The sequence below is a fragment of the Nycticebus coucang genome, chromosome 5 (assembly GCF_027406575.1).
Source record: "Nycticebus coucang isolate mNycCou1 chromosome 5, mNycCou1.pri, whole genome shotgun sequence".
In the NCBI taxonomy this organism is placed as follows: Eukaryota; Metazoa; Chordata; class Mammalia; order Primates; family Lorisidae; genus Nycticebus; species Nycticebus coucang.
In genome coordinates, this window is record NC_069784.1 from 24,094,082 (window position 1) to 24,120,835 (window position 26,754).

Below are 26,754 nucleotides of genomic sequence, written 5' to 3' on the forward strand. Positions count from 1 at the left end.
ACCACGAACCCCGGCAGGCCTCGCGCTCCGCCGTCGCCTCACGCAGAGCCTGCCTGGGGGCGGGGCTGCGCCCGGGGAGGTGCGTCCCAACGGCTCCCGCGGCGGTTCGAACTTGGCGCGGGCAGGGTTCTCTGGTTCTCCGGTTCTCCGCGTCGGGTGTCTGAGGCTTCCGCGGCTAGGAGCCCGAGAGAGGGTCCCAGGCTTCCGAGCGCACACTAGGTGCGGCGTGCGGGTCACTTCCCAGCTGCGACTTTGGTGGTGAGCGACTGCGCTTTGGTTGGTGGAAAGCGGCCCACTAGGGGAGTTTTGTCGTTTCCTTCCCCACTCCTTGTTTGCGCTTCAGCTGGTCGGCGGTTGCTTTGTGTGCTGCTCTGCTCTGCTCTGCATGGTTGTATTATATTTGATGAAAAATCGAAGAAAAGGATGTCAAGTTTTCTTCCGCTTCCACCGGTTGCGTGTAGGATCCGATGGAGCGTTCTTGAGACAGGAGACCACTATATAAAGCTGTACTTCTTTCCATAATGAGGGAATTTTTTCGACTGCAGCCCATCTTATCCATTACCAGGGTATATAAAAGGACACTTGTGCTTTGTGCGATGGGCATGCATGTGCAAAACTACAAACGCATTCTTAATTAGAGCTGAAAAATGACGTTGTCAGGGTCTGTAGGTAGGATGATGTGCCTTTCTACGTATGTACGGGCAATGACGATAGTTTTTTTTGTAACTACTGTAAATCGAAGCGAGGCGCAATCATTATTGACAGTAAATGGACCACTAGGAATATGAAAATATTTGAATATCAAATGTATTCATTGCCAGTTTAGAAGAGTTAGAGAATTCTTAAAGTACTCAGTTGTTGAACGTAAAACCTAATTTAAGATGAAACATATAATACTGAATGGCATTTGAGAATTTGCCCAATTTTCTCTCGCCTTTTCTCCTTCACCATTGTACAGGGAGCTAGAGACGTCGTTGGATAGATAAAGCAGGATGGGGACCTGATCCATGAACTTTTGTCTGGGAGTCTGATCACTTTAATTAGAAGCATATTTGTGGAAACAAAAGGGGAAAGAAAACAGGAACGGCTTGTCTATTAAGATTACATATAATCTCATTTAATTTCCTTCTGATAAGGTGAGAGTATGCTTTTTAATCTTCCTACTTGTGAGAATATTTCAATGGGAAATAAATGTATTATTCTAGCCAGATGGGGGAAAGAAGGGTAGTTTAGTGTTCGTTCAAAATATTGAGCTTCTTTAAGTATTAAATATATTACAGTTCTAAACATAATGGACAGGACTCCTAACCTTTTGGAGTTTGGAATGTGGTTAAAATTCTAAGGACGATAAAAGATGCTAATGAAAATGAAAAATGTAAATGGGATCTCAAAGGGAAATGTAATTTTAAGATTATGCAGAAAGATCTAAGGAGTAGTGGACATTATAAAGATTTAGTTTTTTATTTGTATTAATTACAATGTGGTGCTATATCATGATTTTTTTATGCGCAAAAGAATTTAAAAAGCTCATTGTGTATTTCTGAGTTGACCTGCCATATGTCTTTTTGATTCCTGTGATTGTGACTTACAAATGTGAGTGTGTGTTATTTTTAAATTTTACAATCATTTTGAATGGAAGGGGGAGATAACTTTAGTCTATCTGGTAGTAAATTGCCTTCTTAGAAAATTGGAATTACTGGCATGAAATCATTTTACCAGAGATCCATAGCTTGCAATGTATTTTTTAAATTTCAGGTATTTCATATTGAAATTGACATTAATAAGTTAAAAAATGCAGTGTGACATAATTAAAAGGTCTTTGGATCCTGATGACTTGGGTTTGAATCTTAGTTTCATTGACTATTTACAGTTTGTATGATTTTAAGCAAGTTATTTATCTGGTTTTTAATTTCCTTAACATGAGTAAAAATACTTAGTTTACACAATTGTTAGTAAGATCAGATGTGTTTGGAAAAGGGGAACTATAATAACTAGACCCTGGCTAAAATGAAAAAGTTATCCATTGCAATTATATTAACTTTCCATTGTGGCTTTACACTGCAGAAAACTTCGTTGTTATTAGTTTTTTTGTTTTGTTTTAAACCACTGTAAAAGATTTCATAGGATTTGAAATAGATGAAGAATGAGTTAAATTCTATTAGAGCAAGAGTATTTTGACAGAAACAACAGAATCTTTCAGGCGAGGTACAAGAAATTCATTTTTTTTTAAAGAAATGGAATCTAGTTCATCAGACTACTATAATAAAGACAATGAAGAAGAAAGTTTGCTTGCAAATGTTGCTTCCTTAAGACGTGAACTGAAGATAACAGAATGGAGTTTGCAAAGTTTAGGAGAAGAGTTATCCAGGTAAATTCAATGATATAGAGAATTCAGAGTGTAACTTTAATTTATGAATGTAAAATGTATGGATTTCACTCTTACATGTTGTGTTTCAATTTTACCTCTGGAATAAGAAGTAATTTTCTATACCTTTTTTTTTTTTAGAGACAGAGTCTCACTTTGTCACCCAGGCTGAAATTCTGTGGTGTGAGTATAGCTTATAGCCTTGAGCTCCTGGGCACAAGCAGTCCTCTTTCCTCAGCCTCTTGAGGAGCTGAGCCCCACCATGCCCAGCTTCTGTTCTTTTAATATAGCTCTCAGTTTAGGGGAAAAATAGGAGGATTAGAAAAGCATTTACATTTGCAAATGTATAAAATATATATTTGGAGCTTTATTAGTCTTTTATTATTGTTTTTTATTTGTTTGTTTGTTTTCAGTTTTTAGCCTGGGCTAGGTTTGAACCCACCACCTCCAGTATATGGGGCCAGCGTTCTATTCCTTTGAGCCACAGGCACCACCCTTTTTTTTTTTAAGACATGGAGTCTCACTTTGTGGCCCTGGGTAGAGTGCTGTAGTGTCACAGCTTGCAGCAACCTCCAGCTCTTGTGCTTAAGCGATTCTCTTGCCTCAGCCTCCCAAGTAGCTGGGACTACAGGCGCCCACCATAACACCCAGCTATTTTTTTGTGCAGTTTGGCCTGGGCCAGGTTTGAACCCACCACCCTCTGTATATGGGGCCAGTGCCCTACTCACTGAGCCACAGGTGCCGCCCTATTATGAATCTTTTTGAATCCTAAGTAATCCTAGCATAGAGGCTCTGGAAATATATAACTAGGTTGCTAGTTTAAAACTAATTATGATTTGTTTAAAATTTAGCAGAAACATTTCCTTATGTTCATTAATTATGAATCAGATTGCCAGTAGTATTTCTGGTTCTTTTCTTTGTTTATTTTAATGTTTAGCAATTTGTAGTGAATACTTAAACTAAGAACTAAAATATGCTTTTCTTTTTTTCTCTAGTGTTAGTCCAAGTGAAAATTCTGATTATGCCTCTAATCCCTTGAAGTCTGAAAGGCTCATTATGGAAGATCTTGTTCAGCCTAGCCCCTCTGGACTTTTGAGTTACCCACCTTATAAAAAAGTTTGTAAAATGTCTGGGATCAGCACTGACTTTAAAAAAAAGCCAAGAGATAAGGTTATTGTTTTTAGATCTACTTATTTAAAAGTAGTTTTAGTTTTAGGTCTGTCTACTTAAAATATTTTTTCTTTAAATGCTTCATTCATGTTTTCCATAATCTTTTACTATGGTACTTAAGAATTTAAATATAGTTGTTCTTTTTATGTCCTAACAAGAAAATAGTTATCTTGGCGTATTACTCTGTTTTTAAACTTCTATAGTTATTACCTTTTTGCAGTTAAATGTCTTTTCTCAGGAAATTATAATCCCCTTTATTTTAGCACAATGCTCTGTACATAATAGATGACCAATTATTTATTAAGTAGTTAAGATATACCCATTGTTTAGCCTGGATCCAGTACTGTGTGCTAGCATGCCACTATTCTTTCATTATCCCTAAGTTTTGCTGATGATGTTAGAGATCTTTTTCTGGTCTGGAACTCTTTCCTTCTTTTTTATTCTGTCGTATTATCTACCTGTGTTTATCCCACTTCATTACTTAACCCTTTTTTCTCCCTTTCCATCTCCTTTCTGTTCCCATATACACAGATATGGTTGCATATATACAACATAAACTTTTTGTATACAAATTTGATCTTTCCATTTCAGAAAACCAACTACTAGAAGATTGCGGGGAGGGGGAAGTGTTAGAAAAACGGCTTTTTATTTGTATAAATTTAAGGAGTACAAGTGGCATAACATGGATATATTGCATAGTGATAAAGTCTGGGCTTTCAATGTTTCACCCAAATAGTGTACATTAACTGTACTCATTAAGTAATTTCTCATCATCGATGTCTTTCCACTCCTTTGTTCTTCCAAGTCTCCCATCTATTAGTCCATACTTTATGTCCATGGGTAAACGTTATTTAGCCCTCATTTGTGAAAACATGAAGTATCTCTGTTTCTGAGTTGTTTCATCGAAGGTAATAGCCTCCAGTTCCATTCATGTTGCTACAAAGAGATTATTTTATATGGCTGATTAGTATTCCACTGTGCTGTATCTACACAGCACATTTTCTTTTTCCAGTCAATTATTGATGGACATTAGATTGATTGCATATCTTTGCTATTGTGAATAGTGCTGTGATAAGCATAAGGGTGCAAATCATTGATACAATGATTTATTTTCCTTTGGGGTCATATTAGGATTGCTGGATAGGAAGCTGCTTAATGAAGCTATCTGAGCCTATGTTTTAGAAATAAATTCAAAGTCCATGTCTGCAAAGAGTATATCATTCTGAGAAATGTGATCTCTATCCTAATTCAAATCGCTGATCATTCTAACTATATATGTGCCTAGTGGAAATCATAGTGTTTTGCCATGAGCAAAATCAAGAGACAGATCACAAATAGGGGGGAAAATGTTGGTAATGCATATCAAAGACAAAGGGCTAATCTCTCTGATATGTAAAGACCTCCTAGAATGTGAGAAGAAAACGATTAATAACCCAATGAACAAAAGACATGAATGGAAAAGAAAACTGGTAGTCAAGCTAATGAAAAGGTGTCCAATCTCAGTCATATTAAGAGAAATTTAAAATGAAACTACACTTAAATACAAGCTCTTGTCAAATTGGGTTTTTTTTGTGGTTTTTGGCCTGGGCTAGGTTTGAACCCGCCACCTCCGGCATATGGGACCGGCTCCCTAGTCCTTGAGCCACAGGCACCGCCCACTTGTCAAATTGTTAAACATCCAGATACTTGACAATATATTTTGTTGGTCATATTCCGGGGCAATGCATTGCAAGAGGGCATGCAAAATGACATAACCCTGTGGAGAGGCATGCGGCGGTATTTACCAAAATTACAAATACATTTACCTTGTCTTGGAACCACCATTCCTAGAAAACTATCCTACAGGTATACCTGAACAGGCACAAAATGAGGCATTGCTTATCACATCAGAAGATTAGAAATAGCTCAAGTGTCCAGTTGTATAGGGTTAGTTGGATAAATTAATGGTTTATTCATGAAATGAAAGCTATGCAGTTGATTAAAAAAAAGGATAGGAGGCGGTGCCTGTGGCTCAAAGGGGTAGGGCGCTGGTCCCATATGCCAGAGGTGGTGGGTTCAAACCCAGCCCTGGCCAAAAACCACCAAAAAAAAAAAAAAAAAAAGGATAGGAGTTTCTCATTGTATTGATTTTGGAGAGGTATATATTTTTTAAGTAAAAAGCAAGAACTATATATATTTGCTAATTTTTGCATATAGAAGTGAGGGAAATGGTTGTGTATGTATTGGTTGTGTATGCATGTGGAAGAGTAAACAAGAAACTTATAAAAATGGTTACCTACTTACCAAAGATGGGAGAGAGACTTCTGGGTATACTTTTACATTGTTTTGGCTTTTGAATACATCACTCAAGACTAAAATTAATTAAAGGAAATAATGTTTCAAAAATTGTAACCTTCATGAATTGAAACAATTTATTGTAAAATACACATAAAAAGAGTATAATAATAAAAAAAATACAGGGTTTCTTCCCAAAAGTCACTCCTAAAGTCACTATACATAGGGGAACCAGGACATTTTAGCTACATGTGCCTTTATTTACAAAATATTTTTTTTTTTTGTGAGTTTTGGCCAGGGCTGGGTTTGAACCTGCCACCTCTGGCATATGGGACCAGCGCCCTACCACTTTGAGCCACAGGCACCGCCCTACAAAATAGTCTTTACAAAAATCTTACAAAGAGGTGGCTAACACATGGAGAATATTTTATAAATAAAGGTGCATGTAGCTACAATTTCCCAGTTCCCCTATGTATGATGACTTTTGGGACACCTTGTAGGTTAAAGATATTTTATCTACTGTCCATTTATTGTTGGTGGACATTTGACTTCTTTCCATTTATTGTCTCTTATGGATAGTAATAGGTATAAATATTTTTGTATCCTTCATTGCAAAGTACTATCAGTTTTAATCTTATGGGACTTTTGCATTTTCAGCTTTACTGAGTAATAACAAGTTTTCCAAAGTGTACTACTATTTTCTAAGTTGTATTATATTGCTCCTCTAGCAGTGGAGTAGAAATTGTCCCACATATTCTTGCCAACACTGACTATATAAGCTTTTTCTGAGTTTCTTTGTCATCTTATTGATAATTGTTTATCATCTTCCATTAATTACATGTAATCCTTCATTAAAATAATTCAAAATAGATTGTTCTTTTTAATTTTTCAGATGTCTTTTTCACCTTCTGCTTCTATGGATCAAGAAATTAAAAGCCTTCGAGAAAAACTTAATAAGCTTAGGCAACAGAATGCTTGTTTGGTCACACAGAATCATTCTTTAATGACTAAAATGGAAACTATCCACTTTGAATTAACACAGTCAAAAGCAAAAGTATGTATCTTGAAGTGATGAGTATGCCAACAGAAAATAGTTGTAATCATCTTAAGATTTATAATTGAAAAAATATTCCTTATATGTCTTAATGTATTATGTAGTAATTTTTATTATAGTGTGGACGTTTTATGAAATAAATTTTATACTTTATATCTGAAAATAATTTAGGGGAACTTTATAATATTTGCATTTAGTTAAGTCAACTTCCTAAAATCAAAATTACTAATTTGTGTGACTTTTTCTTATACAAATGAAGCATACCTTATTTATCTTCTTTTTTAAATAAAACATTCTCATTTTTGAAAGATTAAAAAAAGAGGGAGCAGGTCAGTGCCTGTAGCTCAGTGAGTAGGGCGCCAGCCACATACAGCGAGGCTAGCGGGTTCAAGCCTGGCCCAGGCTTGCTAAATAAACAACGACAGCTGTAGCCAAAAAATAGCCTGGTGCTATAGCAGGCACCTCGTCCCAGCTACTTGGGAGGCTGAGGCAAGAGAATTGCTTCAGTCTAAGAGTTTGAGGTTGCTGTGCCATGGCACTCTACCGAAGGCGACTTAATGAGACTTTGTCTAAGAAAAAAAAAAAAAAAGAGAGAAAAATCAACCAGAATTTCCTCCATCTGTAGACTACTTTTGTGGGTTTATTATATAGTTGAATCCAGACTGTTGTAAATGATTTTATTTTTTTCTATTGATAGTCTAAGCATTCTCTGAGACATTTACAAAGCTTTTCCATTTTTTTTTTTTTTTTTTTGAGACACTCTCACTTTATCTCCTCGGTAGAGTGCTGTGGTGTCACAGCTCACAGCAACCTCCAACTCCTGGGCTCAAGCGATTCTCTTGCCTCAGCCTCCCCAGTAGCTGGGACTACAGGCGCCCGCCACAACGCCAGGCTATTTTTTCTTGCAGTTTGGCTGGGACCGGGTTCAAACCCACCACCCTCAGTATATGGGGCTGGCGTCCTACCCACTGAACCACAGGTGCTGCCCCCATTTTTTCATTTTTATGGTAGCTTTATGTTTCAGTATGTGATTATACTTCAACTTAGTTAATAATTCCCCTATTTCAATGATTTCCTACTTTTTGCTGTATGATTGGTATTATTCAAAAAATTAGAAGAAACTAAAACATCCAGCAATAGACATGGTAAGTTATGTATGCTCCTAAAATGAATGGCAACAAAGCCTTTTATTAAAAAATGAGGGAAATGTATCAGTAGTAAGGTGCAAAGTTGTTGTACGGATCATTCTTAGGTTTATATGTTAATGTATAAAGGCAAAACAGTGTCTATATATAATCAATATTCAAAAATTATTACCTAATGTATTTAGTAGTATAAAAACATTATAGAGCAATACACACAATAATAATTTGCTTTGCCTTTTATAAAAAGTGTGCACATGAGCAAGTTTGTATGTTTGCATTTATATAGATACACATGTATGTATATAAAGAGAGAAAGACTGCTTCACACTGTTGATAATTTCAGGAAGGTTGGAGAGGGGCTTTAACTATTCACTTTTATAGACATTATACGCATATAATTTTAAGTAGAAGAGTTATGAGTAAGGTTTATTTTTCTTTTATATCTTTCAAAGAAAACACAGTGATATTAGAGATTATTTCAGCCCAAGGAGAAAAGATGCAACAATGAATGTAAAACTTTGGTGTATGGGATTATTTCTAGGATAGCTTTCCAAAGGCAGAATGACCAAATTATGGGAAAAGAGTGTTTTTCAGATTTTTACTGCACGCAACATTCAGTATTCTACATTTTTGGTCACTTTGAGGGAAAAATATTATTTTTCTTAATTTCTTAGGAGGTTTACCTTTTCAGTGTATTTGTTTGCCATTTAGATTTGTGATTTGTTCATCTTTTCTGTTTATTATATTTCTAAGTTTTCTTCAGTTGTAGATTATTTCTCTTCTTAATGTCACAAATTCTTAATTATTAAAAAAAATAGCTTTTTGGACCTTTCTTTATAGAATTTAAACGTAACAGCGGGCCTGGCATGGTGGCTCACACCTGTAATGCCGGCACTCTGGTAGGGTAAGGCGTGAGGATCACTTGAGGCCAGGAGTATGAGACCAACCTGGGCAACAGAGCCAGACTCTATCTCTTAAAAAGAAAAAGTCAGGCAATTGTGAGTTCCTGTAGTCGCAGCTACTCAGCCCTAGTAGCTTGAGCCTGGGAGTTGTAGCCTGCATTGAGCTATGATTACGCCACTGCACTCCAGCCTGGTGAGAAAATGACACCCTGTCTCTAAAAATAAGAAAAACAAGAAAACCACCAGTGGTTATTTATTATAGGCAGTGAGGCATATATTAGAATTTCACTTAGCATTTTCTAAATTGTTTAAATAACAATAAGAAGCTTCTTTTTTCAGGTGACCTTTGAGAATCTTTTGCTGAAAAGGCCCATTGGCTCAATCAATATATTTACAATTTACCTTTTAGCATTTTTTTTTTTTTTTGAGACAGAGTCTCATTATGTCACCCTTGGTAGAGTGCTGTGGCATCACAGCTTACAGCAACTTCAAACTCTTGGGCTTAAGCAATTCTCTTGCCTCAGCCTCCCAGGTAGCTGGGACTATAGGCACCTTTCACAACACCCAGCTATTTTTTTGTTGTAGTTGTCATTGATATTTTAGCAGGTCCAGGTTGGGTTTGAACCCACCAGCCTCAGTGTATGTGGCCAGCACCCTAACCACTGAACTACAGGCACTGCACCATGTTTTTTTTTTTTTTTTTGACACAGGGTCTCGCTCTTTCACCCATGCTGGAGAGCAGTGGCACAATCATAGTTCACTGCAGCCTCAAACTCCTGTGTTCTAGGAATTCTCCTACTTTAGTCTCTGTACTAGCTAGAACTACAAGCTCATGCCACCACACCCTACGAATTTTTTTTTAATTTTGTAAAGATGGGCTCCCATGTCTTTATCTCCTGGCCTCAGCAGTGCCTGTGGCTCAAGGAGTAGGGCACCGGCCCCATATGCCAAGGGTGGTGGGTTCAAACCCAGCCCTGGCCAAAAGCAAACAAAAAAAACTATCTCCTGGCCTCAAGCAATCTTCCCACATCATCCTCCCAAACTGCTAGCATTACAGGCATGAACCACTGGCAGTGTTTGTGCTTACACTTCTTGCATCTTGCTCTTTCTGAGCCTTTTGCCCTCCAGGCCTGCTGTTCAGCTGCCATCTTGGTACTTCTCTCTGATGTTCTTCTAGATTGGGTCTCCTATTTCCCAAATCCTATGTTCTTTCTTAGTTTATTTTTTCTGCAATTGGAGCATATTTTCCATTTGCTTCCTTTCTTGTCTGAAAATGTCTTAATTTCTCTCCCATTCATGGTTGAATCCAGTTTGAAAATTGTATCAGGATTTTTAGGACATTGCTTTATTCTATCCTCTAGTGCTATTTTGAAAAGTCTGGTCACAAAGACATTGTGAATCATTTTTCTTAGCATGTAACCTTTTCCCACTGTGGAGTAACCCTAAATGAGACCTGTCTTCTCATTTCTTCTGTCCTCCAGTGCTATTTTTGGGTCTGATGGTTTTATATTAATTCCCTTGTTTATAGGTCTACTTCATCCCTGCTCATTGTTCTACCTCGTGTCCCAGAGTCCCAAGCCTCTCTTTTTTAGTTTCTTCAGATAATAAACCTCTACCTCTTGTGGGAAAAAGAGAGTGACTTGTGTGTAGAGACTTTGAATTGTATTCCTGGTTTTCCATCTAAGAAAACACCTGTCTTCTACCTTATGCACTCAATTTCTCAACTTCTTTTCGGGAATAATTCATTTTTTTAATTGATAGTCTCTTCCATATCATTTAGACTGTAAGATTCCTACCCTTTTACAATAGTTGCACTCTGCTACAGGTTGTAGGACTACTGTCCTTTTTCTGTATTATTTAGAGATTTTTCTCTAGGAAGCATATATTCTAAAATTAAGTTTTTAAATAATAAAATTTAGTGAGTATTTTCTTGCATGATTTTCTATAATTTGATATTTTATATCTAATTTTCTGTCATCCTAGATAGTATCAATAGAGATTCTGTTTTTTCCCCTAAACAGCTAATCATTTGTACTGGGATAATAAGATGAGGGTAATGGCAGGAGGTTACGTGCTGAGATTGGCTTTTGGTGATGAAGACATGCCCATGTAAATGTTGGTTAAAGGAATAGACAGGATAAGCTTTCCATTGACTAATAATTGAAGAGTCCTATTGAACTTTTTCTGACAGGAAAAGAACTAAAGACCAAGATTAAATTATTTTCTGAAAGTTCGCTTAAAGTTGTTTCTGGGTTTTAGGTTTCTATGCTTGAGTCAGTTCAACAGCAGGCAGCCAGTGTCCCAATCTTGGAAGAACAGATTATAAGTTTAGAAGCTGAAGTTTCAGCCCAAGATAAAGTTTTGAGGTAAGTATACTTTTCATAGCTTTAACATTTTTAGTTTCTAATTCTACTTTTTCTTTTTTTTTTGTAGAGACAGAGTCTCACTTTATGGCCCTCGGTAGAGTGCCGTGGCCACACACAGCTCACAGCAACCTCCAACTCCTGGGCTTAAGCGATTCTCTTGCCTCAGCCTCCCGAGTAGCTGGGACTACAGGCGCCCGCCACAATGCCCGGCTATTTTTTGGTTGCAGTTTGGCCGGGGCTGGGTTTGAACCCGCCACCCTCGGTATATGGGGCCGGCGCCCTACCTACTGAGTCACAGGCGCCGCCCTACTTTTTCTTATATTTTGTTAAATCTTGTCCTGCACCTCTACCCCAGTTAAATCTATAGTAACCTGTTGTCTTGGAACTTGTTGACTCTGTTTTCAGTAAGTCATAACTCTTCTTGATTGTAGGTTGCATGCAGAATATAGGGGCTAAAAAGGTTTCTTATGTATATGCTTTTATTAAATATGAATTAGTTTACTTCTTGCCCCACATAGCAATACATACCCAGTGCTTCACTAGGAGTTCAAGAAATAAAATATAAAGAATTAGGTATTTTATAATTTATTCTCTTTTGCTTTTAATGAAGTGGGAAATATATACACATTAAGTACTATATTAATTTGAGTGTTCTGGAAGTGTAGTTATGGCACTAGTAGTATTAGTGCCCTTGGGGAACTTATTAGAAATGCAAATTCTTAGGTCCCTTCTGAGCTTATTGAATTACAAAGTGGGAGGTGAGAACTAGAAATCTGTGTTTTAACAAGTTTGGGTGAGTATGATATACACAAAATTTTTTTTTTACAAAATCAGAGTTTTATAATCTTCTTTGTAATATACATATTATTTTAAGTTTATTCCTGGGTATTTTGTATGTTTGGTTATTATGACTTTGTTCCTGTTATATTCATTGCTAGTATGTGTATATGGAAGGCTACTGATTTTTATGAAATATAATTATTTTGTAATTGGACTGTTCTTATATTCTTTTATTAATTCTAATAATTTTTCATTTAGATTTACTGGGCTTTCTAGATAGCTAATAATATTAGCAAATAAAGAAAATTTGTTTTTCCTTTCCAACATTTATACTTCTTATTGCCTTTTCATTTTTTGCTTGGTAAAACTGTCAGAAAAATTGTTGGATGTAAGGATGATAATAGTCATCCTTATCTAATTTCTGAACTATACATGTATAGTAACGCTTGTACTATCTGGCTGTGAAATATGTGAGCTATTTCAGATATATTTCATTCGATGGAGGTATTCTTTTATTACTTTTAAAAATTCTGACAGTTAATGAATATATCTTTGTCTCTTATTATCTATTTTTCTCAAGTCATTGATTTAAAGTAATAGAATTCCTAATGTTGAATTAATCTTACATACTTGAAATCTCTTTAATTGTCTTTTTAAAATATTCTTTATAGAGAGGCAGAAGATAAATTAGAACAGAGTCAGAAAATGGTAATTGAAAAAGAACAGTGTTTGCAAGTGTCCAAAGAGGAATGTATAAAGTTGAAGGTGGACTTACTTGAGCAAACTAAACAAGGAAAAAGGTATGTGTTTTTAAAGCAAATAATTTTTTGAGGGGAGTAAAAAGATAGATTACATATTTAAATGTCTAGTTAATTTTTGAAGTTTATGGAGACCAAGGAGACATGATAATTCAACGCAGTAGGTGATCCTGGATCAGAAGGCAAAAAAAAAAAAAAATCCATAAAGAATATTACTGGATAATTGGTAAAATTTGTATGTGGATTATATATTAGATAATAGTATTATATCAATATAGATTTTTTAAATTTTATAGTTCTACTGTGGTTAAACAAAGCAGTATCCTTATTCTTGGGAGAGTACATGCTGAAGTGTTTAGAATGGGGGTACTAATTACTTTGGAAAATAATTCAGTGTAAAAAGACCTCAAATGAAAAACAAAGCAGTTGTGGCAAAATGTCAAAAATTGATGAATCTACATAAAGAATGTACAGGTTTGAAATATTTCTAAATAAAACGTTGAAAACATGATGCTGGGAGAATTGGTTATCAAATTTTTTAAAAGTAAATTAGATCCCTGCCTCATTGTACCTGCAAAAAATTCCCCAATGGATTAAAGACACAATTGTGAAAAGAAAAACTTTTAGAGAAAAAGTAGGGGAATACTTTCATGGTAAGGAAGAAAGTTTGCATTTTGTTTTATTTTATTTATTTATTGGGTGATTGATTGTTTGACAGGATCTCAATCTGTCATTGAGGCTAGATAGAATACAGTGGCATGATTGTAGCTCATTGCAGCCTCAAACTCCTGTAGTCTCAAACAATCCTCTTGCCTCAGCCTCTCAAGTACCTGAGGGTGTAATCACAGAGTACCATACCTAGCTAATCATTATATTTTATGTAGAGACAGGGTCTGGATGTGTTGCCCAGGCTGGTCTGAAACTCATGGCCTCAAGCAGTCCTCTTGCTTTGGCCTCCCAAAGTGCTGGAATTATAGGGTTGAGCCACTGTTCCCAGCCTATTTTATTTTATTTTATTTATTTTTTAATGATGACTCTGTATACTATTTATTTTATTGTTTTGATAGATTTAGGGGTATAAGTGGTCTTGGGGGGTACATGGAAAATTGTATAGTGGTGGTATCTGGGTTTTTAGTATACCTGTCACCCAAATAGTATACATTGCACCTAGGTGGTTTTTCTCCCCTCACCCCCTTTCCTACCTCCTCTGCTTCAGCATCTCTGGTGTCTATTTTGTCACTCTGTATGCTCCCATGTACCCATAGCTTAGCTCCCACTTATAAGTAAGAACATGTGGTATTTGCTTTTTCATTCCTGCATTGCTACACTTAGGATAATGGCCTCCAGTTTAAATAAATCCTATTTATTTATTTTTGTTTTTGTTGCATTTGCTTTTGGGGTCTTAGTGATGAATTCTTTGCCTTAGGCCAATTTTCAGGAGAGTTTTTCCTAGATTTTCTTCTAGAATTTTTATGGTTTCACATCTTACATTCAAGTCTTTGATCAGTCTTGAGATAATTTTTGTGTATGATAAGAAATAGGGATCTAGTTTGTTTTTCATTAATGTGGCTATCTGATTTTCCCAACACCATTTTGTCTGCTTTGTTGAAGATCAGTTGGTTGTTTATTTCTGGGTTCTCTATTCTGTTTCATTGATCTATTTGTCTACTTTTATAAGAACTCAATGCCATTTACAGTAACTACAAATAAAACAACAACAAAAATACCAAAATCTAGGAGTATACTTAGGAGGTGAAAGATCTCTACCCAACATCTTTGGCAACATATTTGAAAAATGCTTTCTTACTTTTCAAACACTTATTGCTACAAATCTGCATTCTCCTGATTACCCCAAATCAAGATACCTTCAAGGTCACCAAAGAATGAAACCCATCTAGAGGATCATTTGAAACCGTGGACCTCCATGCTACAACCAAATATTCAAATGCTTTCCAAAAAACAGACAAACATAGTCATTAAAAGTTAAGTTTAAAATTTTCATTTTTTGAAATTATTAAATATATAATAGTTAGATTTTACAAAATAATGTACATTTTTAAATATATATAATTGAAATTTCTTAAATGCAGCCTTATTTAATTACAGCTAATTAATGCAGCCTTCCAACATGAAAAGGTTCCCTAACCCTGGCCTAAACTTTCTTTTTTTATCTGAAACTTTGGAACCAAATAAACATACTTAAAAACCATGTAGATTGGAAATGAGGAACACTTTTACTTGAACTTGGTTATAGTTGTGGCAAAGACAATAACAGAGAAGAGGCTTAAAATGCAGAAGATAAAGTTCCTGAAAGGAAAAGAGTTGAGACCCAGACTATATTAATTTACCTTGGATAAAAGGAAGATCACTAACATCACTAATTTTAGAAAGAATGTGATGAGAATAGGTTTGAATATAAAAATTTTTTTAGGTGTGGATGTGATACTGAACATGTATTCTGAATTTGTTGTACCAGTTGTGCTCAATATTCAATTCATTGGGAAAAGTATAGGGAAAGGTCAGGGTCAGCTTGGCAGTAAGGTGGCCAGGTTGAGATTTTTTAAAACAATGCATAGTAGTGGTTGGATTTTTTTATTCGGATATTTATATCTTTTATCAGAAGTTACTGCTTTTTGAAATACTTTTTAAAAAAATTTACTTGACCTTTGCAGAGAAATATTTACAAATTCTTTCTATTTCACAGAATAGAAATTTACCGAGCGTCACAGAATTTACTGAGCATGCTTAAAATTCCAGATAATAGACTGATTCTATAATACCTAATATTTGAAAATTTATCTTCCAGCCCAGGCTTCTTCTCTAATATATCTTTCCCAGATTTGGGGAAAAAATGCCAACACATAAGAATTTATGTATATTTCAAAGTTTATAGATGTTCTGTGTTTATTTTGCATATTGATAGAATGAAAAAATTTTTATAGTATAATCTACATTTTATAGTTTTAAGCGTAACACTCTTTTTTAAGAGAAATCTTCTTTTGAGTTATTCTTTATATTTAAAGATCATCTTGGAACTTTACTCAAATCTAAAGCATGGGCAAAACATTACTTTTTTTTCCTTTTACACTCTTTATAACTTTATAATCTTTATAGATTATTGTTTATTTCTATTTCTATTCATTATCCCTTTTTAAACTTTAGAGCTGAACGACAAAGAAATGAGGCACTATATAATGCTGAAGAACTGAGTAAAGCTTTCCAACAATATAAAGAAAAAGTGGCTGAAAAACTGGAAAAGGTAAGAAGTAGTTGTATAAATTCAGTGTTTTCTATTACTGTCCATATTCTAAAAATAAAGGTAGATATAACTAAAATATGTATTTTTATAGTTGAGGCTGAGAGTACGTTTTGTGATCTTATAATGATATCATTGAATAAAGAATTTGTGAATATTAGTTAAGGATGGTGTTCACTAGTCTTTTTATTATCAGTAGAAACGTTTTTATCCAAAGAGGGAAAACCAGGTGAGACAGGAGAAGGAATAAAATATAGAGAAAGATGAAGTGTGTAAGCAGAGGGTAGAGCTAGAGAAATAGCAGCAGGAAATTCATTTTCATCACTTCAGTGAAAATGGAAACAGGGTAAATTATGTAGCTTTCTACAAGTTTCCTTGACCTACTACCCTGAGAGGGGCTTGCTTCTTCCTCTCAGAGGGAAGATTCCTTGAACTGGTTCTATGTAGAAATATAGTAACTTTATTACCATACATGTATTACCTTTGCTTTATAAAGTAATGCCACATGGTTATGAAACCTGTATGGAAGAATACCCAATATGGACATTCAGATACTGAGCTCAGAGAGAGGTCTGGTAAAGGGATACTGATAATGAGAGATTTCTGAGATAGTAATTAAATCAGAGGAAAGAATGTTTAAATAGAAAGAGAGAGTAAGAAGATTCAAACCAGGCTGGGTGCAGTGGCTCACACCTGTAATCCTAGCACTTTGGGAGGCCAAGGCAGGTGGATTGCCTGAGCTCGCAGCTTGGAGACCAGCCTGAGCCAGAGTGAGACGCTGCCTCTAAAAATAGCTGGGTGTTGTGGCATGTGTCTGTAGTCCTAGCTACTTGGGAGGCTGAGACAAGAGAATTGCTTGAGCCCAAGAGTTTGAGGTTGGGTGAGCTATGACACCATGGCACTCTAAAAAAGTGAGAGTCTGTTTCAAAAAAAAAGGAAGATTCAAACTGTAGGTAACTAATGGGTATTCACATATTAAACACTTATGAAGTTCCTTTTATATGCCAGGTATTGTCCTTGTCTCTGGGAGATTCAGTGATACATAGCATGTGACACCTACTCCAAAGAGCACATTCTATTAAGACTGACAAGTATATATGTAAAAAATAATTTCAGTATTTAGGAATAAGAAATATAATAAAGATAAGTAATAGTAGTGCCAGATGGTACAAATTGGTCAAAAAAGGATGAGGACTGAGCCAGGGCTATTGGTTTTTATAATCAGGGTCATTAGATACTTTGTAGAAAGCAACTTTATTAAAGTAGTAGAGACAGAAAGCACAACCTCTGAAAAGGAAGAAATGGAAAGAGACAGTAGAAGTAGCTAACAGACTATTCCTTATTTGAAGTAAGTTTAGAGGAAATCAGGGGAGTGGTGGTGTATGAAAGTGGAGAAAGGCTAGGTGAAGAAAAAGGGGTTTTAGAACTAGGGATATCCTGAATATATTAGCAGATTGAAGGACAGTAGCCACTGGAGGGGATGGCAGGGGGAGACCAGAGATGCTGAGAATTATGTTTGAGAATGCATTTTGGGAGGCTGCGGCAAGTGAATTGCTTGAGCCTGAGAGTTTGAGATTGCTGTGAGCTGTGACACCAGGGCACTCTACCAAGGGCGACAAAGTGAGACTCTGTCTCAAAGAAAAAAAAAAGCAGAGATGAGATATTGTTTAATAAAATAAGGACACTTCTTTTTCTTATGAAAAAAAGTAGATAAAAATATAGAAGAAAGGCCAGGTACAGTGGCTCATGCCTGCCTGTAATCCTAACATTCTCGGAGCAAGATGAGAGAATTGCTTGAGATCAGGAGTTTGAGACTAGCCCGAACAAGAGTGAGATCCTATCTCTACTACAAATAGAGAAAAATAGCTGGGCATGGTGGCATGCACCTATAGTCTCATCTACTCAGAAGGCTGGGGATTGCTTGGGCCCAGGAGTTTGAAGTTGCAGTGAGCTGCAATGATGTCGCTGCATTCTAGCTGATGTGACGGAGCTAGATTCCGTCTCCAAAAAAAAAGAAAGAGAAGAAAAATAAGTTTTAAGTGGACAAAAGAAGGAGAATTGAATGATTTTAAATTAAAAGTCTTTGGTCTCATAAGTTAACATGTTGCTGAAAGGATTTTTATAGTGTGAGGGTGGCCAGGAGAAATTTCGGAAACTTGGGGTAAGTGTTTCTTATAACATAATTGTGATAAGGAAAGGCAAGAAAGTAGCTAAAACTTTCACAGGGAATATGTAAAAAGAGAAGAGCAAAGTCAAAAATGACCAGTTAATAAAAGGTAGAAAAGAAGGGTGGCCAGAGTCAAGTATAATATCGTCATGAAAGCTAACGGATAAGAGTTTAGAGAAGTTATCAGCTATGTTAGGTACTTAAGTCAAGTGGGAAGATTTCATTTGTTTACAAAGAAGCCATTCTTTGGTTTACAGTAAAACTGTAAATACCACTTAGCTGTATAAAACATTAAAACCTCATTAGGTATTGAAATTTTAAGTGTAGGATAGAGATGATGCTGCTGTTCTGCGGGCTGCGGGAATGGGCCGATTGAGGAGGAGGGACAGCACTGCTGCACACCTGCCCCTACATGCACAACATCACCCTCAAGGTGACAAATCAGAAGTATCCAAAGCTGAAAGAAGTGGATGATGTACTTGGGGGAGCAGCTGCTTGGGAGAATGTTGACTGTACTGCAGAGCCATGTCCCAAATGTGAACATCCTTATGCTTAACTTCATGCAGCTTCAGACCCACTCTGCAGATGAGCCCATGACCACCTTCTTCAAGTGCTGCAGTGCTCAGTATGGACACAGCTGGAGGGACTAGGGCCAGGGTGGCCACCTGAGTGGCTGCTTACCCTGTCCCTTAGGGTGCATTCTCAGCTAGGAATATGATTGGTGTGTCCTGAGGGTCTGACAGAAAACTAACCCTTTTGAGTGTCCAGAAAAGTAGCCTATTTGCCAATCAGAATGAATGGATGAAGTTATTAATGTCCAGGGAGTTTTCATGTGTAAGAAGGAGGCCAATAACTAGGTATTCTCTGTTTAAGGTCCTGTTTAGTCATTTTTTACATATATTGGGCAGTTGACATTCTCTTACCGCCAACCAACACTCTTAAATATTTATAATGTTTGTACAACTTAGTACATTAACTGTCTCTAAATATTTAACTTAATTGTAAACTTATTTAATCAGGATTTATTTTGATTGTTCATTAAAATGAAAAAAAAAAGAAATTTAAGTGTGAATTAGTTAATCAGTTAATTATTTTGAAAGCCTTGAACAAGGTCTCTGTGGGAATAGAATGTCTTAGAAGCAATTTTAATAACCTGATTTGTAGGAGGAGATAGAATAACAAGTAGGAGGAATATCCTTGGGAAGAAGGATGACTTTATGGAGAAGAGACCTTTCCTTTTATGATTATACTCAGCAGAGCCCTATAATTAGATGGATGTTACAAACAGTAACGTAGTAATTGGAGCATATCTGCCCGTCCTCCATTCTCATCAGTCCCCCTGGATGCCTGACTTTTATCTGTTTTACATTTTGGGCTGTGGTTTCAGTGAGAGTATTTTGTGACTAAAATTTCAAAAATAACTTCTCTGGAACATTTGCACGGAAATTAGTCTTTAATAATTTGGATGTAGCATCCCTATGTGAATTGCTTGCCTTGACCACATGAGGCAAGCATTTTTGCTTTCTGGTGACTGTGCTATTCTCCTCCTGTTACGGGCTTTTAAGGATTTCTAGACAAGTAGTAGCTTCTTCCTCCCTTTCTTTTGTTACTGCCCAAGAACTTCACTTTGCTTCCTTTCACTATAAGGCTGGGGACTTAAATGTATGAAATATATAGTCTGCTCTCCTACTTCTTTCTCAACTCACTACTTAGATTTTTAGTTTGAAGCACCTAAATGTATGACCACATTAGTATGTACACTTAAATTATTGTTTTAGGTTCAAGCTGAAGAAGAAATGCTAGAGAAAAACCTAATAAACTGTGAAAAAGAAAACAAAAAGCTACAAGAAAAGTGTGGTCTATATAAAAGTGAACTTGAAATTCTGAAAGAGAAATCAAGGTACAGTATCCTGTTGTGGGAAAAGGAGTTTTGTGTCAAAATAGAAAAAAAACCCCACATTTTAAAATATATTTTGGGCTGGGCATGGTGGCTCATGCCTGTAGTCCTAGCACACTGGGAGGCTAAGGGAAGCGGATTGTTTGAGCTCAGGAGTTCAAGATGAGTCTGAGCAGAAGTGAGACCCCCATTTCTATTAAAAATAGCACTGTGGCTAGTGTCTGTTGTCTTAGCTACTTGGAAGGCTGAGGCAGGAGGATCACTATAACCCAGGAGTTTGAGGTTGCTGTGAGCTAGGCTGATGCCATGGTACTCCAACCTAGGCAACAGAATGAGGCTCCGTCTCAAAAAAAAAAAAAAATCATCTTTTGTATACCGTAGTTATGAGCTTACATTCTGTTTAAGGATAGGCTTCATGGCCCAACTGTTTCCTAGGTATAAGGTTAGAATTATAAGTTAAATAAAATGTGTTAATGCCAGTTTAGTTGTAAATATAGAGTAATACCAATCAACAGTTTTGCTTTCCATATTTTTAGAGAAAATTAGCACAGACATAATGTCCTGATATTATGAAAACATTGGTTAGCTGGTAAAATATGTATAATAGCAGATACTCTGATAAAAATAATTCTTAAAATCATAAAAAGTCACCTAATCTAAAATTCTCATTTTATAAGTGAAGAATCAGAGGCCCAGAAAGTAGCCGTTATATATCCAAAGTCAGAAAAGTAGATCAAAGTCTTCCAATTCCTGTCTCTCTCTCTAGTATATCGTGTTGCCTTCTTAGAACTAACCCCTGACAACATTCAGAGATTAATCAGTTCTTATCACTTTAGGCTGTTAATTTTTTAAAAGTGGAGCAGGAAACAATCAGAATAACTGGTTTGTCTAATTTTAACATATTTTCCTTAAGGTAGTACATTTAACACTTTCTGCCAAAGTAGAGGCAGTAAAGGTTTTATAATGGTTACCTTATATAATTAGCATATTTTCTAGAATTTGATATTGGTTACAAGATACACTTAAGAAAAAAAAAATGCTGGGCGGTGCCTGTGGCTCAGTGAGTAGGGCGCCAGCCCCATATGCCGAGGGTGGCCGGTTCAAACCCAGCCCCGGCCAAACTGCAACAACAAAACAAAAACAAACAAAAAAAAAGTGCATCACTAAGAAAAAAAAATGCTGCTACTTACACTATGATAGAGTGCTTTATCTCTTAAATTTTTATTTTATACTTTATGAAAGAATTCTTTTACTTAATTAGGCATGATTTCTTTTTTTTTTTTTTTTTTTTTTTTTATTGTTGGGGATTCATTGAGGGTACAATAAGCCAGTTACACTGATTGCAATTGTTACGTAAAGTCCCTCTTGCAATCATGTCTTGCCCCCATAAAGTGTGACACACACTAAGGCCCCACCCTCCTCCCTCCATCCCTCTTTCTGCTTCCCCCCCCCATAAACTTAATTGTCATTAATTGTCCTCATATCAAGATTGAGTACATAGGATTCATGCTTCTCCATTCTTGTGATGCTTTACTAAGAATAATGTCTTCCACTTCCATCCAGGTTAATACGAAGGATGTAAAGTCTCCATTTTTTTTAATAGCTGAATAGTATTCCATGGTATACATATACCACAGCTTGTTAATCCATTCCTGGGTTGGTGGGCATTTAGGCTGTTTCCACATTTTGGCAATGGTAAATTGAGCTGCCATAAACAGTCTAGTACAAGTGTCCTTATGATAAAAGGATTTTTTTCCTTCTGGGTAGATGCCCAGTAATGGGATTGCAGGATCGAATGGGAGGTCTAGGTTGAGTGCTTTGAGGTTTCTCCATACTTCCTTCCAGAAAGGTTGTACTAGTTTGCAGTCCCACCAGCAGTGTAAAAGTGTTCCCTTCTCTCCACATCCACGCCAGCATCTGCAGTTTTGAGATTTTGAGATGTGGGCCATTCTCACTGGGGTTAGATGATATCTCAGGGTTGTTTTGATTTGCATTTCTCTAATATATAGAGATGATGAACATTTTTTCATATGTTTGTTAGCCATTCGTCTGTCATCTTTAGAGAAAGTTCTATTCATGTCTCTTGCCCATTGATATAAGGGATTGTTGACTTTTTTCATGTGGATTAATTTGAGTTCTGTATAGATCCTGGTTATCAAGCTTTTGTCTGATTGAAAATATGCAAATATCCTTTCCCATTGTGTAGGTTGTCTCTTTGCTTTGGTTATTGTGTCCTTAGCTGTACAGAAGCTTTTCAGTTTAATGAAGTCCCATTTGTTTATTTTTGATGTTGTTGCAATTGCCATGGCAGTCTTCTTCATGAAGTCTTCCCCCAGGCCAATATCTTCCAGTGTTTTTCCTATGCTTTCTTTGAGGATTTTTATTGTTTCATGCCTTAAATTTAAGTCCTTTATCCATCTTGAATCAATTTTTGTGAGTGGGGAAAGGTGTGGGTCCAGTTTCAGTCTTTTACATGTAGACATCCAGTTCTCCCAACACCATTTATTGAATAGGGAGTCTTTCCCCCAAGGTAAGTTCTTGTTTGGTTTATCAAAGATTAGGTGGTTGTAAGATGTTAGTTTCATTTCTTGGTGTTCAATTCGATTCCAAGTGTCTATGTCTCTGTTTTTGTGCCAGTACCATGCTGTCTTGAGCACTATGGCTTTGTAGTACAGACTAAAATCTGGTATGCTGACGCCCCCAGCTTTATTTTTGTTACTAAGAACTGCCTTAGCTATACGGGGTTTTTTCCGGTTCCATACAAAACGCAGAATCATTTTTTCCAAATCTTGAAAGTACGATGTAGATACTTTGATAGGAATGGCATTGAATAGGTAGATAGTTTTGGGAAGTATAGACATTTTAACAATGTTGATTCTTCCCATCCATGAGCATGGTATGTTCTTCCATTTGTTAATATCCTCTGCTATTTCCTTTCTGAGGATTTCATAGTTTTCTTTATAGAGGTCCTTCACCTCCTTCGTTAGGTATATTCCTAGGTATTTCATTTTCTTTGAAACTATGGTGAAGGGAGTTGTGTCCTTAATTAGCTTCTCATCTTGACTGTTATTGGTGTATACAAAAGCTACTGACTTGTGGACATTGATTTTATATCCTGAAACATTACGGTATTTTTTGATGACTTCTAGGAGTCTTGTGGTTGAGTCTTTGGGGTTCTCTAAGTATAAGATCATGTCGTCAGCAAAGAGGGAGAGTTTGACCTCCTCTGCTCCCATTTGGATTCCCTTTATTTCCTTGTCTTGCCTAATTGTATTGGCTAGAACTTCCAGCACTACGTTGAATAGTAAAGGTGACAGAGGACAACCTTGTCTGGTTCCAGTTCTAAGAGGAAAAGCTTTCAGTTTTACTCCATTCAGTAAAATATTGGCTGTGGGTTTGTCATAGATAGCTTCAATCAGTTTTAGAAATGTGCCACCTATGCCTATACTCTTCAGAGTTCTAATTAGAAAAGGATGCTGGATTTTATCAAATGCTTTTTCTGCATCTATTGAGAGGATCATGTGATCTTTATTTTTGCCTCTGTTAATATGGTGGATAACGTTTATAGACTTGCGTATGTTAAACCAGCCTTGCATCCCTGGGATGAAGCCTACTTGATCATGATGAATGACTTTTTTGATGATAAGCTGTAATCTATTGGCTAGGATTTTGTTGAGAATTTTTGCGTCTATGTTCATGAGTGAGATTGGTCTGAAATTCTCCTTTTTGTTTGGGTCTTTTCCTGGTTTTGGTATCAGGGTGATGTTTGCTTCATAGAATGTGTTGGGGAAGATTCCTTCTTCCTCAGTTTTTTGGAATAATTTCTGCAGTACAGGAATAAGCTCTTCCTTGAAGGTTTGATAGAATTCTGGAGTGAAGCCATCTGGACCAGGGCATTTTTTAGTTGGAAGCTTTTTTATTGTTTCTTTGATCTCAGTGCTTGAAATTGGTCTGTTCAGGAGCTCTATTTCTTCCTGTCTAAGTCTAGGGAGAGGGTGTGATTCCAAATATTGATCCATTTCCTTCACATTGTCAAATTTCTGGGCATAGAGTTTCTGGTAGTATTCAGAGATGATCTCTTGTATCTCTGTGGGATCAGTTGTTATTTCCCCTTTATCGTTTCTGATTGAGGTTATTAGAGATTTTACTTTTCTATTTCTAGTTAGTCTGGCTAATGGTTTATCTATTTTATTTATTTTTTCAAAAAACCAACTCCTTGTTTCATTAATTTTCTGAATGATTCTTTTGTTTTCAATTTCATTGATCTCTGATTTGATTTTGGATATTTCTTTTCTTCTACTGAGTTTAGGCTTAGATTGTTCTTCTTTTTCCAATTCCATAAGATCTCTTGTGAGATTGTTGATGTGCTCTCTTTCTGTTTTTCGAATGTAGGCATCTAAAGCGATGAATTTTCCTCTCAAAACTGCTTTTGCAGTATCCCACAGGTTTTGGTAGCTTGTGTCTTCATTGTTGTTATGCTCAAGGAAGTTAATGATTTCCTGTTTTATTTCTTCCTTCACCCATCTGTTATTCAACAGAAGATTGTTTAATTTCCATGCCTTTGGGTGGGCTTGAGCATTTTTGTTAGAGTTGAGTTCCACCTTTAGTGCCTTATGGTCTGAGAAGATACAAGGTAAAATTTCAATTCTTCTGATTCTGTTGATATTTGTTTTGTGTCCCAGGATATGATCAATTTTGGAGAATGTTCCATGGGGTGGTGAGAAGAATGTATATTCTTTATCTTTGGGGTGGAGTGTTCTATATGCATCTATCAAGCATAGTTGTTCTAGGGTCTCATTTAAATCTCTTACATCTTTGTTTAATTTCTGTTTAGAGGATCTGTCCAGCTCTGTAAGAGGTGTGTTAAAGTCCCCTGTTATGATGGTATTATCAGATATCATATTGCTCAGACTGAGTAAGGTCTGCTTCAAGAATCTGGGAGCATTTAAATTGGGTGCATAAATATTTAGAATGGAAATGTCTTCTTGTTGTAGTTTTCCCTTGACCAATATAAAGTGACCATCTTTGTCTTTTTTGACTTTAGTTGCTTTAAATCCACATGTATCTGAAAATAAGATTGCAACTCCTCTTTTCTTCTGAATTCCGTTTGCCTGAAAAATTGTCTTCCAACCCTTGACTCGGAGCTTTAATTTGTCTTTTGAGGCCAGGTGTGTTTCTTGCAGACAGCAAATGGATGGCTTGTGTTTTTTAATCCAGTCAGCCAATCTATGTCTCTTCAGTGGGGAATTCAGGCCATTAACATTTATTGAGATAATTGATAAGTGTGGTAGTATTCTATTCGTCTTATTTGGTGAGAGTCCATTGCTTAATTTTATCTTTTGCATCAGTGTGGAGGTTAGGCTTTGTCCTTTGATTTCTGAGTTCTTACTTTGCTGCTGATCCATTGTGGTGGTCAGTGTGCAGAACAGGTTGAAGTATTTCCTGTAGAGCTGGTCTTGTTGTGGCGAATTTCCTCAATGTTTGTATATCCGTAAATGATTTGATTTCTCCGTCAATTCTGAAGCTTAGCTTAGCAGGGTACAGAATTCTGGGCTGAAAATTGTTCTGTTTAAGTAGATTAAAGGTAGATGACCATTGTCTTCTTGCTTGGAAAGTTTCATTAGAGAAGTCTGCGGTCACTCTGATGGATTTGCCCCTGTAGGTCAACTGGCGCTTACTCCTGGCAGCTTGCAGAATCTTTTCTTTTGTCTTGACTTTGGACAGGTTCATCACAATGTGTCTTGGAGAAGCTTGGTTAGAGTTGAGGCGACCCGGGGTCCGATAGCCCTCTGAAAGCAGTGTGTCAGACTCTTTGGTGATGTTTGGGAAATTTTCTTTTATAATATTCTCTAGTATGGCTTCCATTCCTCTGGGGCATTCTTCTTCCCCTTCTGGAATTCCTATAACTCGTATGTTGGAACGCTTCATAAAGTCCCATAATTCTGACAGTGAACGTTCTGCTTTCTCTCTCTTCTTTTCTGCCTCTTTTACTGTCTGAGTTATCTCAAGAACTTTGTCTTCTACCTCTGAAATTCTTTCTTCTGCATGGTCTAACCTGTTGCTGATACTTTCCATTGTATCTTTAAGTTCCCTAATTGACTGTTTCAGTTCCTTCAGGTCTGCTATATCCTTTTTATATTCTTCATATCGTTCATCTCTTATTTGATTCTGTTTTTGGATTTCCTTTTGGTTATTTTCCACTTTATTAGCAATTTCCTTCATTGTTTCCATCATTTCTTTCATTGTTTTCAACATGTGTATTCTAAATTCCCTTTCTGTCATTCCTAACATTTCTATACTGGTGGAATCATCTGCAGTAGCTACCTCATGGTCCCTTGGTGGGGTTGTTCTAGACTGGTTCTTCATGTTGCCTGGAGTTTTCTGCTGATTCTTCCTCATGAGTGATTTCTTTTATCTGTTTCCTTGCCCTAATTTTCCTTTCACTTCCTCTTGCTCTTTAAGTTCTTGTGCCTGTGGACTAAGGGTTATAGGACCAGAAGGGTGAGAAGGTTGAAGAGCAAAAAAAGGGGATGAAAGAAAGGAGGACCGAGTGATAAGAAAAAAAGAAAGATAGAGAAAGGAGAGGGGGTGGGTATAAGGAATATTGACAAAAAGAAGAG

General features: G+C 36.4%; 1 protein-coding gene and 1 pseudogene across 2 annotated transcripts in view; both read left to right on the forward strand.

The window, feature by feature from the left end:
• Nucleotides 1-127: 127 nt before the first annotated feature.
• Nucleotides 128-26,754, forward strand: part of CCDC18 (coiled-coil domain containing 18) — a 119,197-nt gene continuing 92,570 nt past the window's right edge. For both annotated transcript variants that reach the window (XM_053590817.1, XM_053590818.1), the window contains exons 1-9: nt 128-258; nt 959-1,136; nt 2,233-2,368; nt 3,361-3,535; nt 6,702-6,863; nt 11,170-11,276; nt 12,728-12,856; nt 15,977-16,073; nt 20,016-20,137. In XM_053590817.1, the coding sequence (XP_053446792.1) occupies nt 2,235-2,368; nt 3,361-3,535; nt 6,702-6,863; nt 11,170-11,276; nt 12,728-12,856; nt 15,977-16,073; nt 20,016-20,137 (926 nt within the window). In that variant the 5' untranslated portion in view covers nt 128-258; nt 959-1,136; nt 2,233-2,234. The remainder of the gene's footprint in view (nt 259-958; nt 1,137-2,232; nt 2,369-3,360; nt 3,536-6,701; nt 6,864-11,169; nt 11,277-12,727; nt 12,857-15,976; nt 16,074-20,015; nt 20,138-26,754) is intronic.
• On the forward strand, nt 18,575-18,887 carry LOC128585678 (DNA-directed RNA polymerase III subunit RPC10-like; annotated as a pseudogene).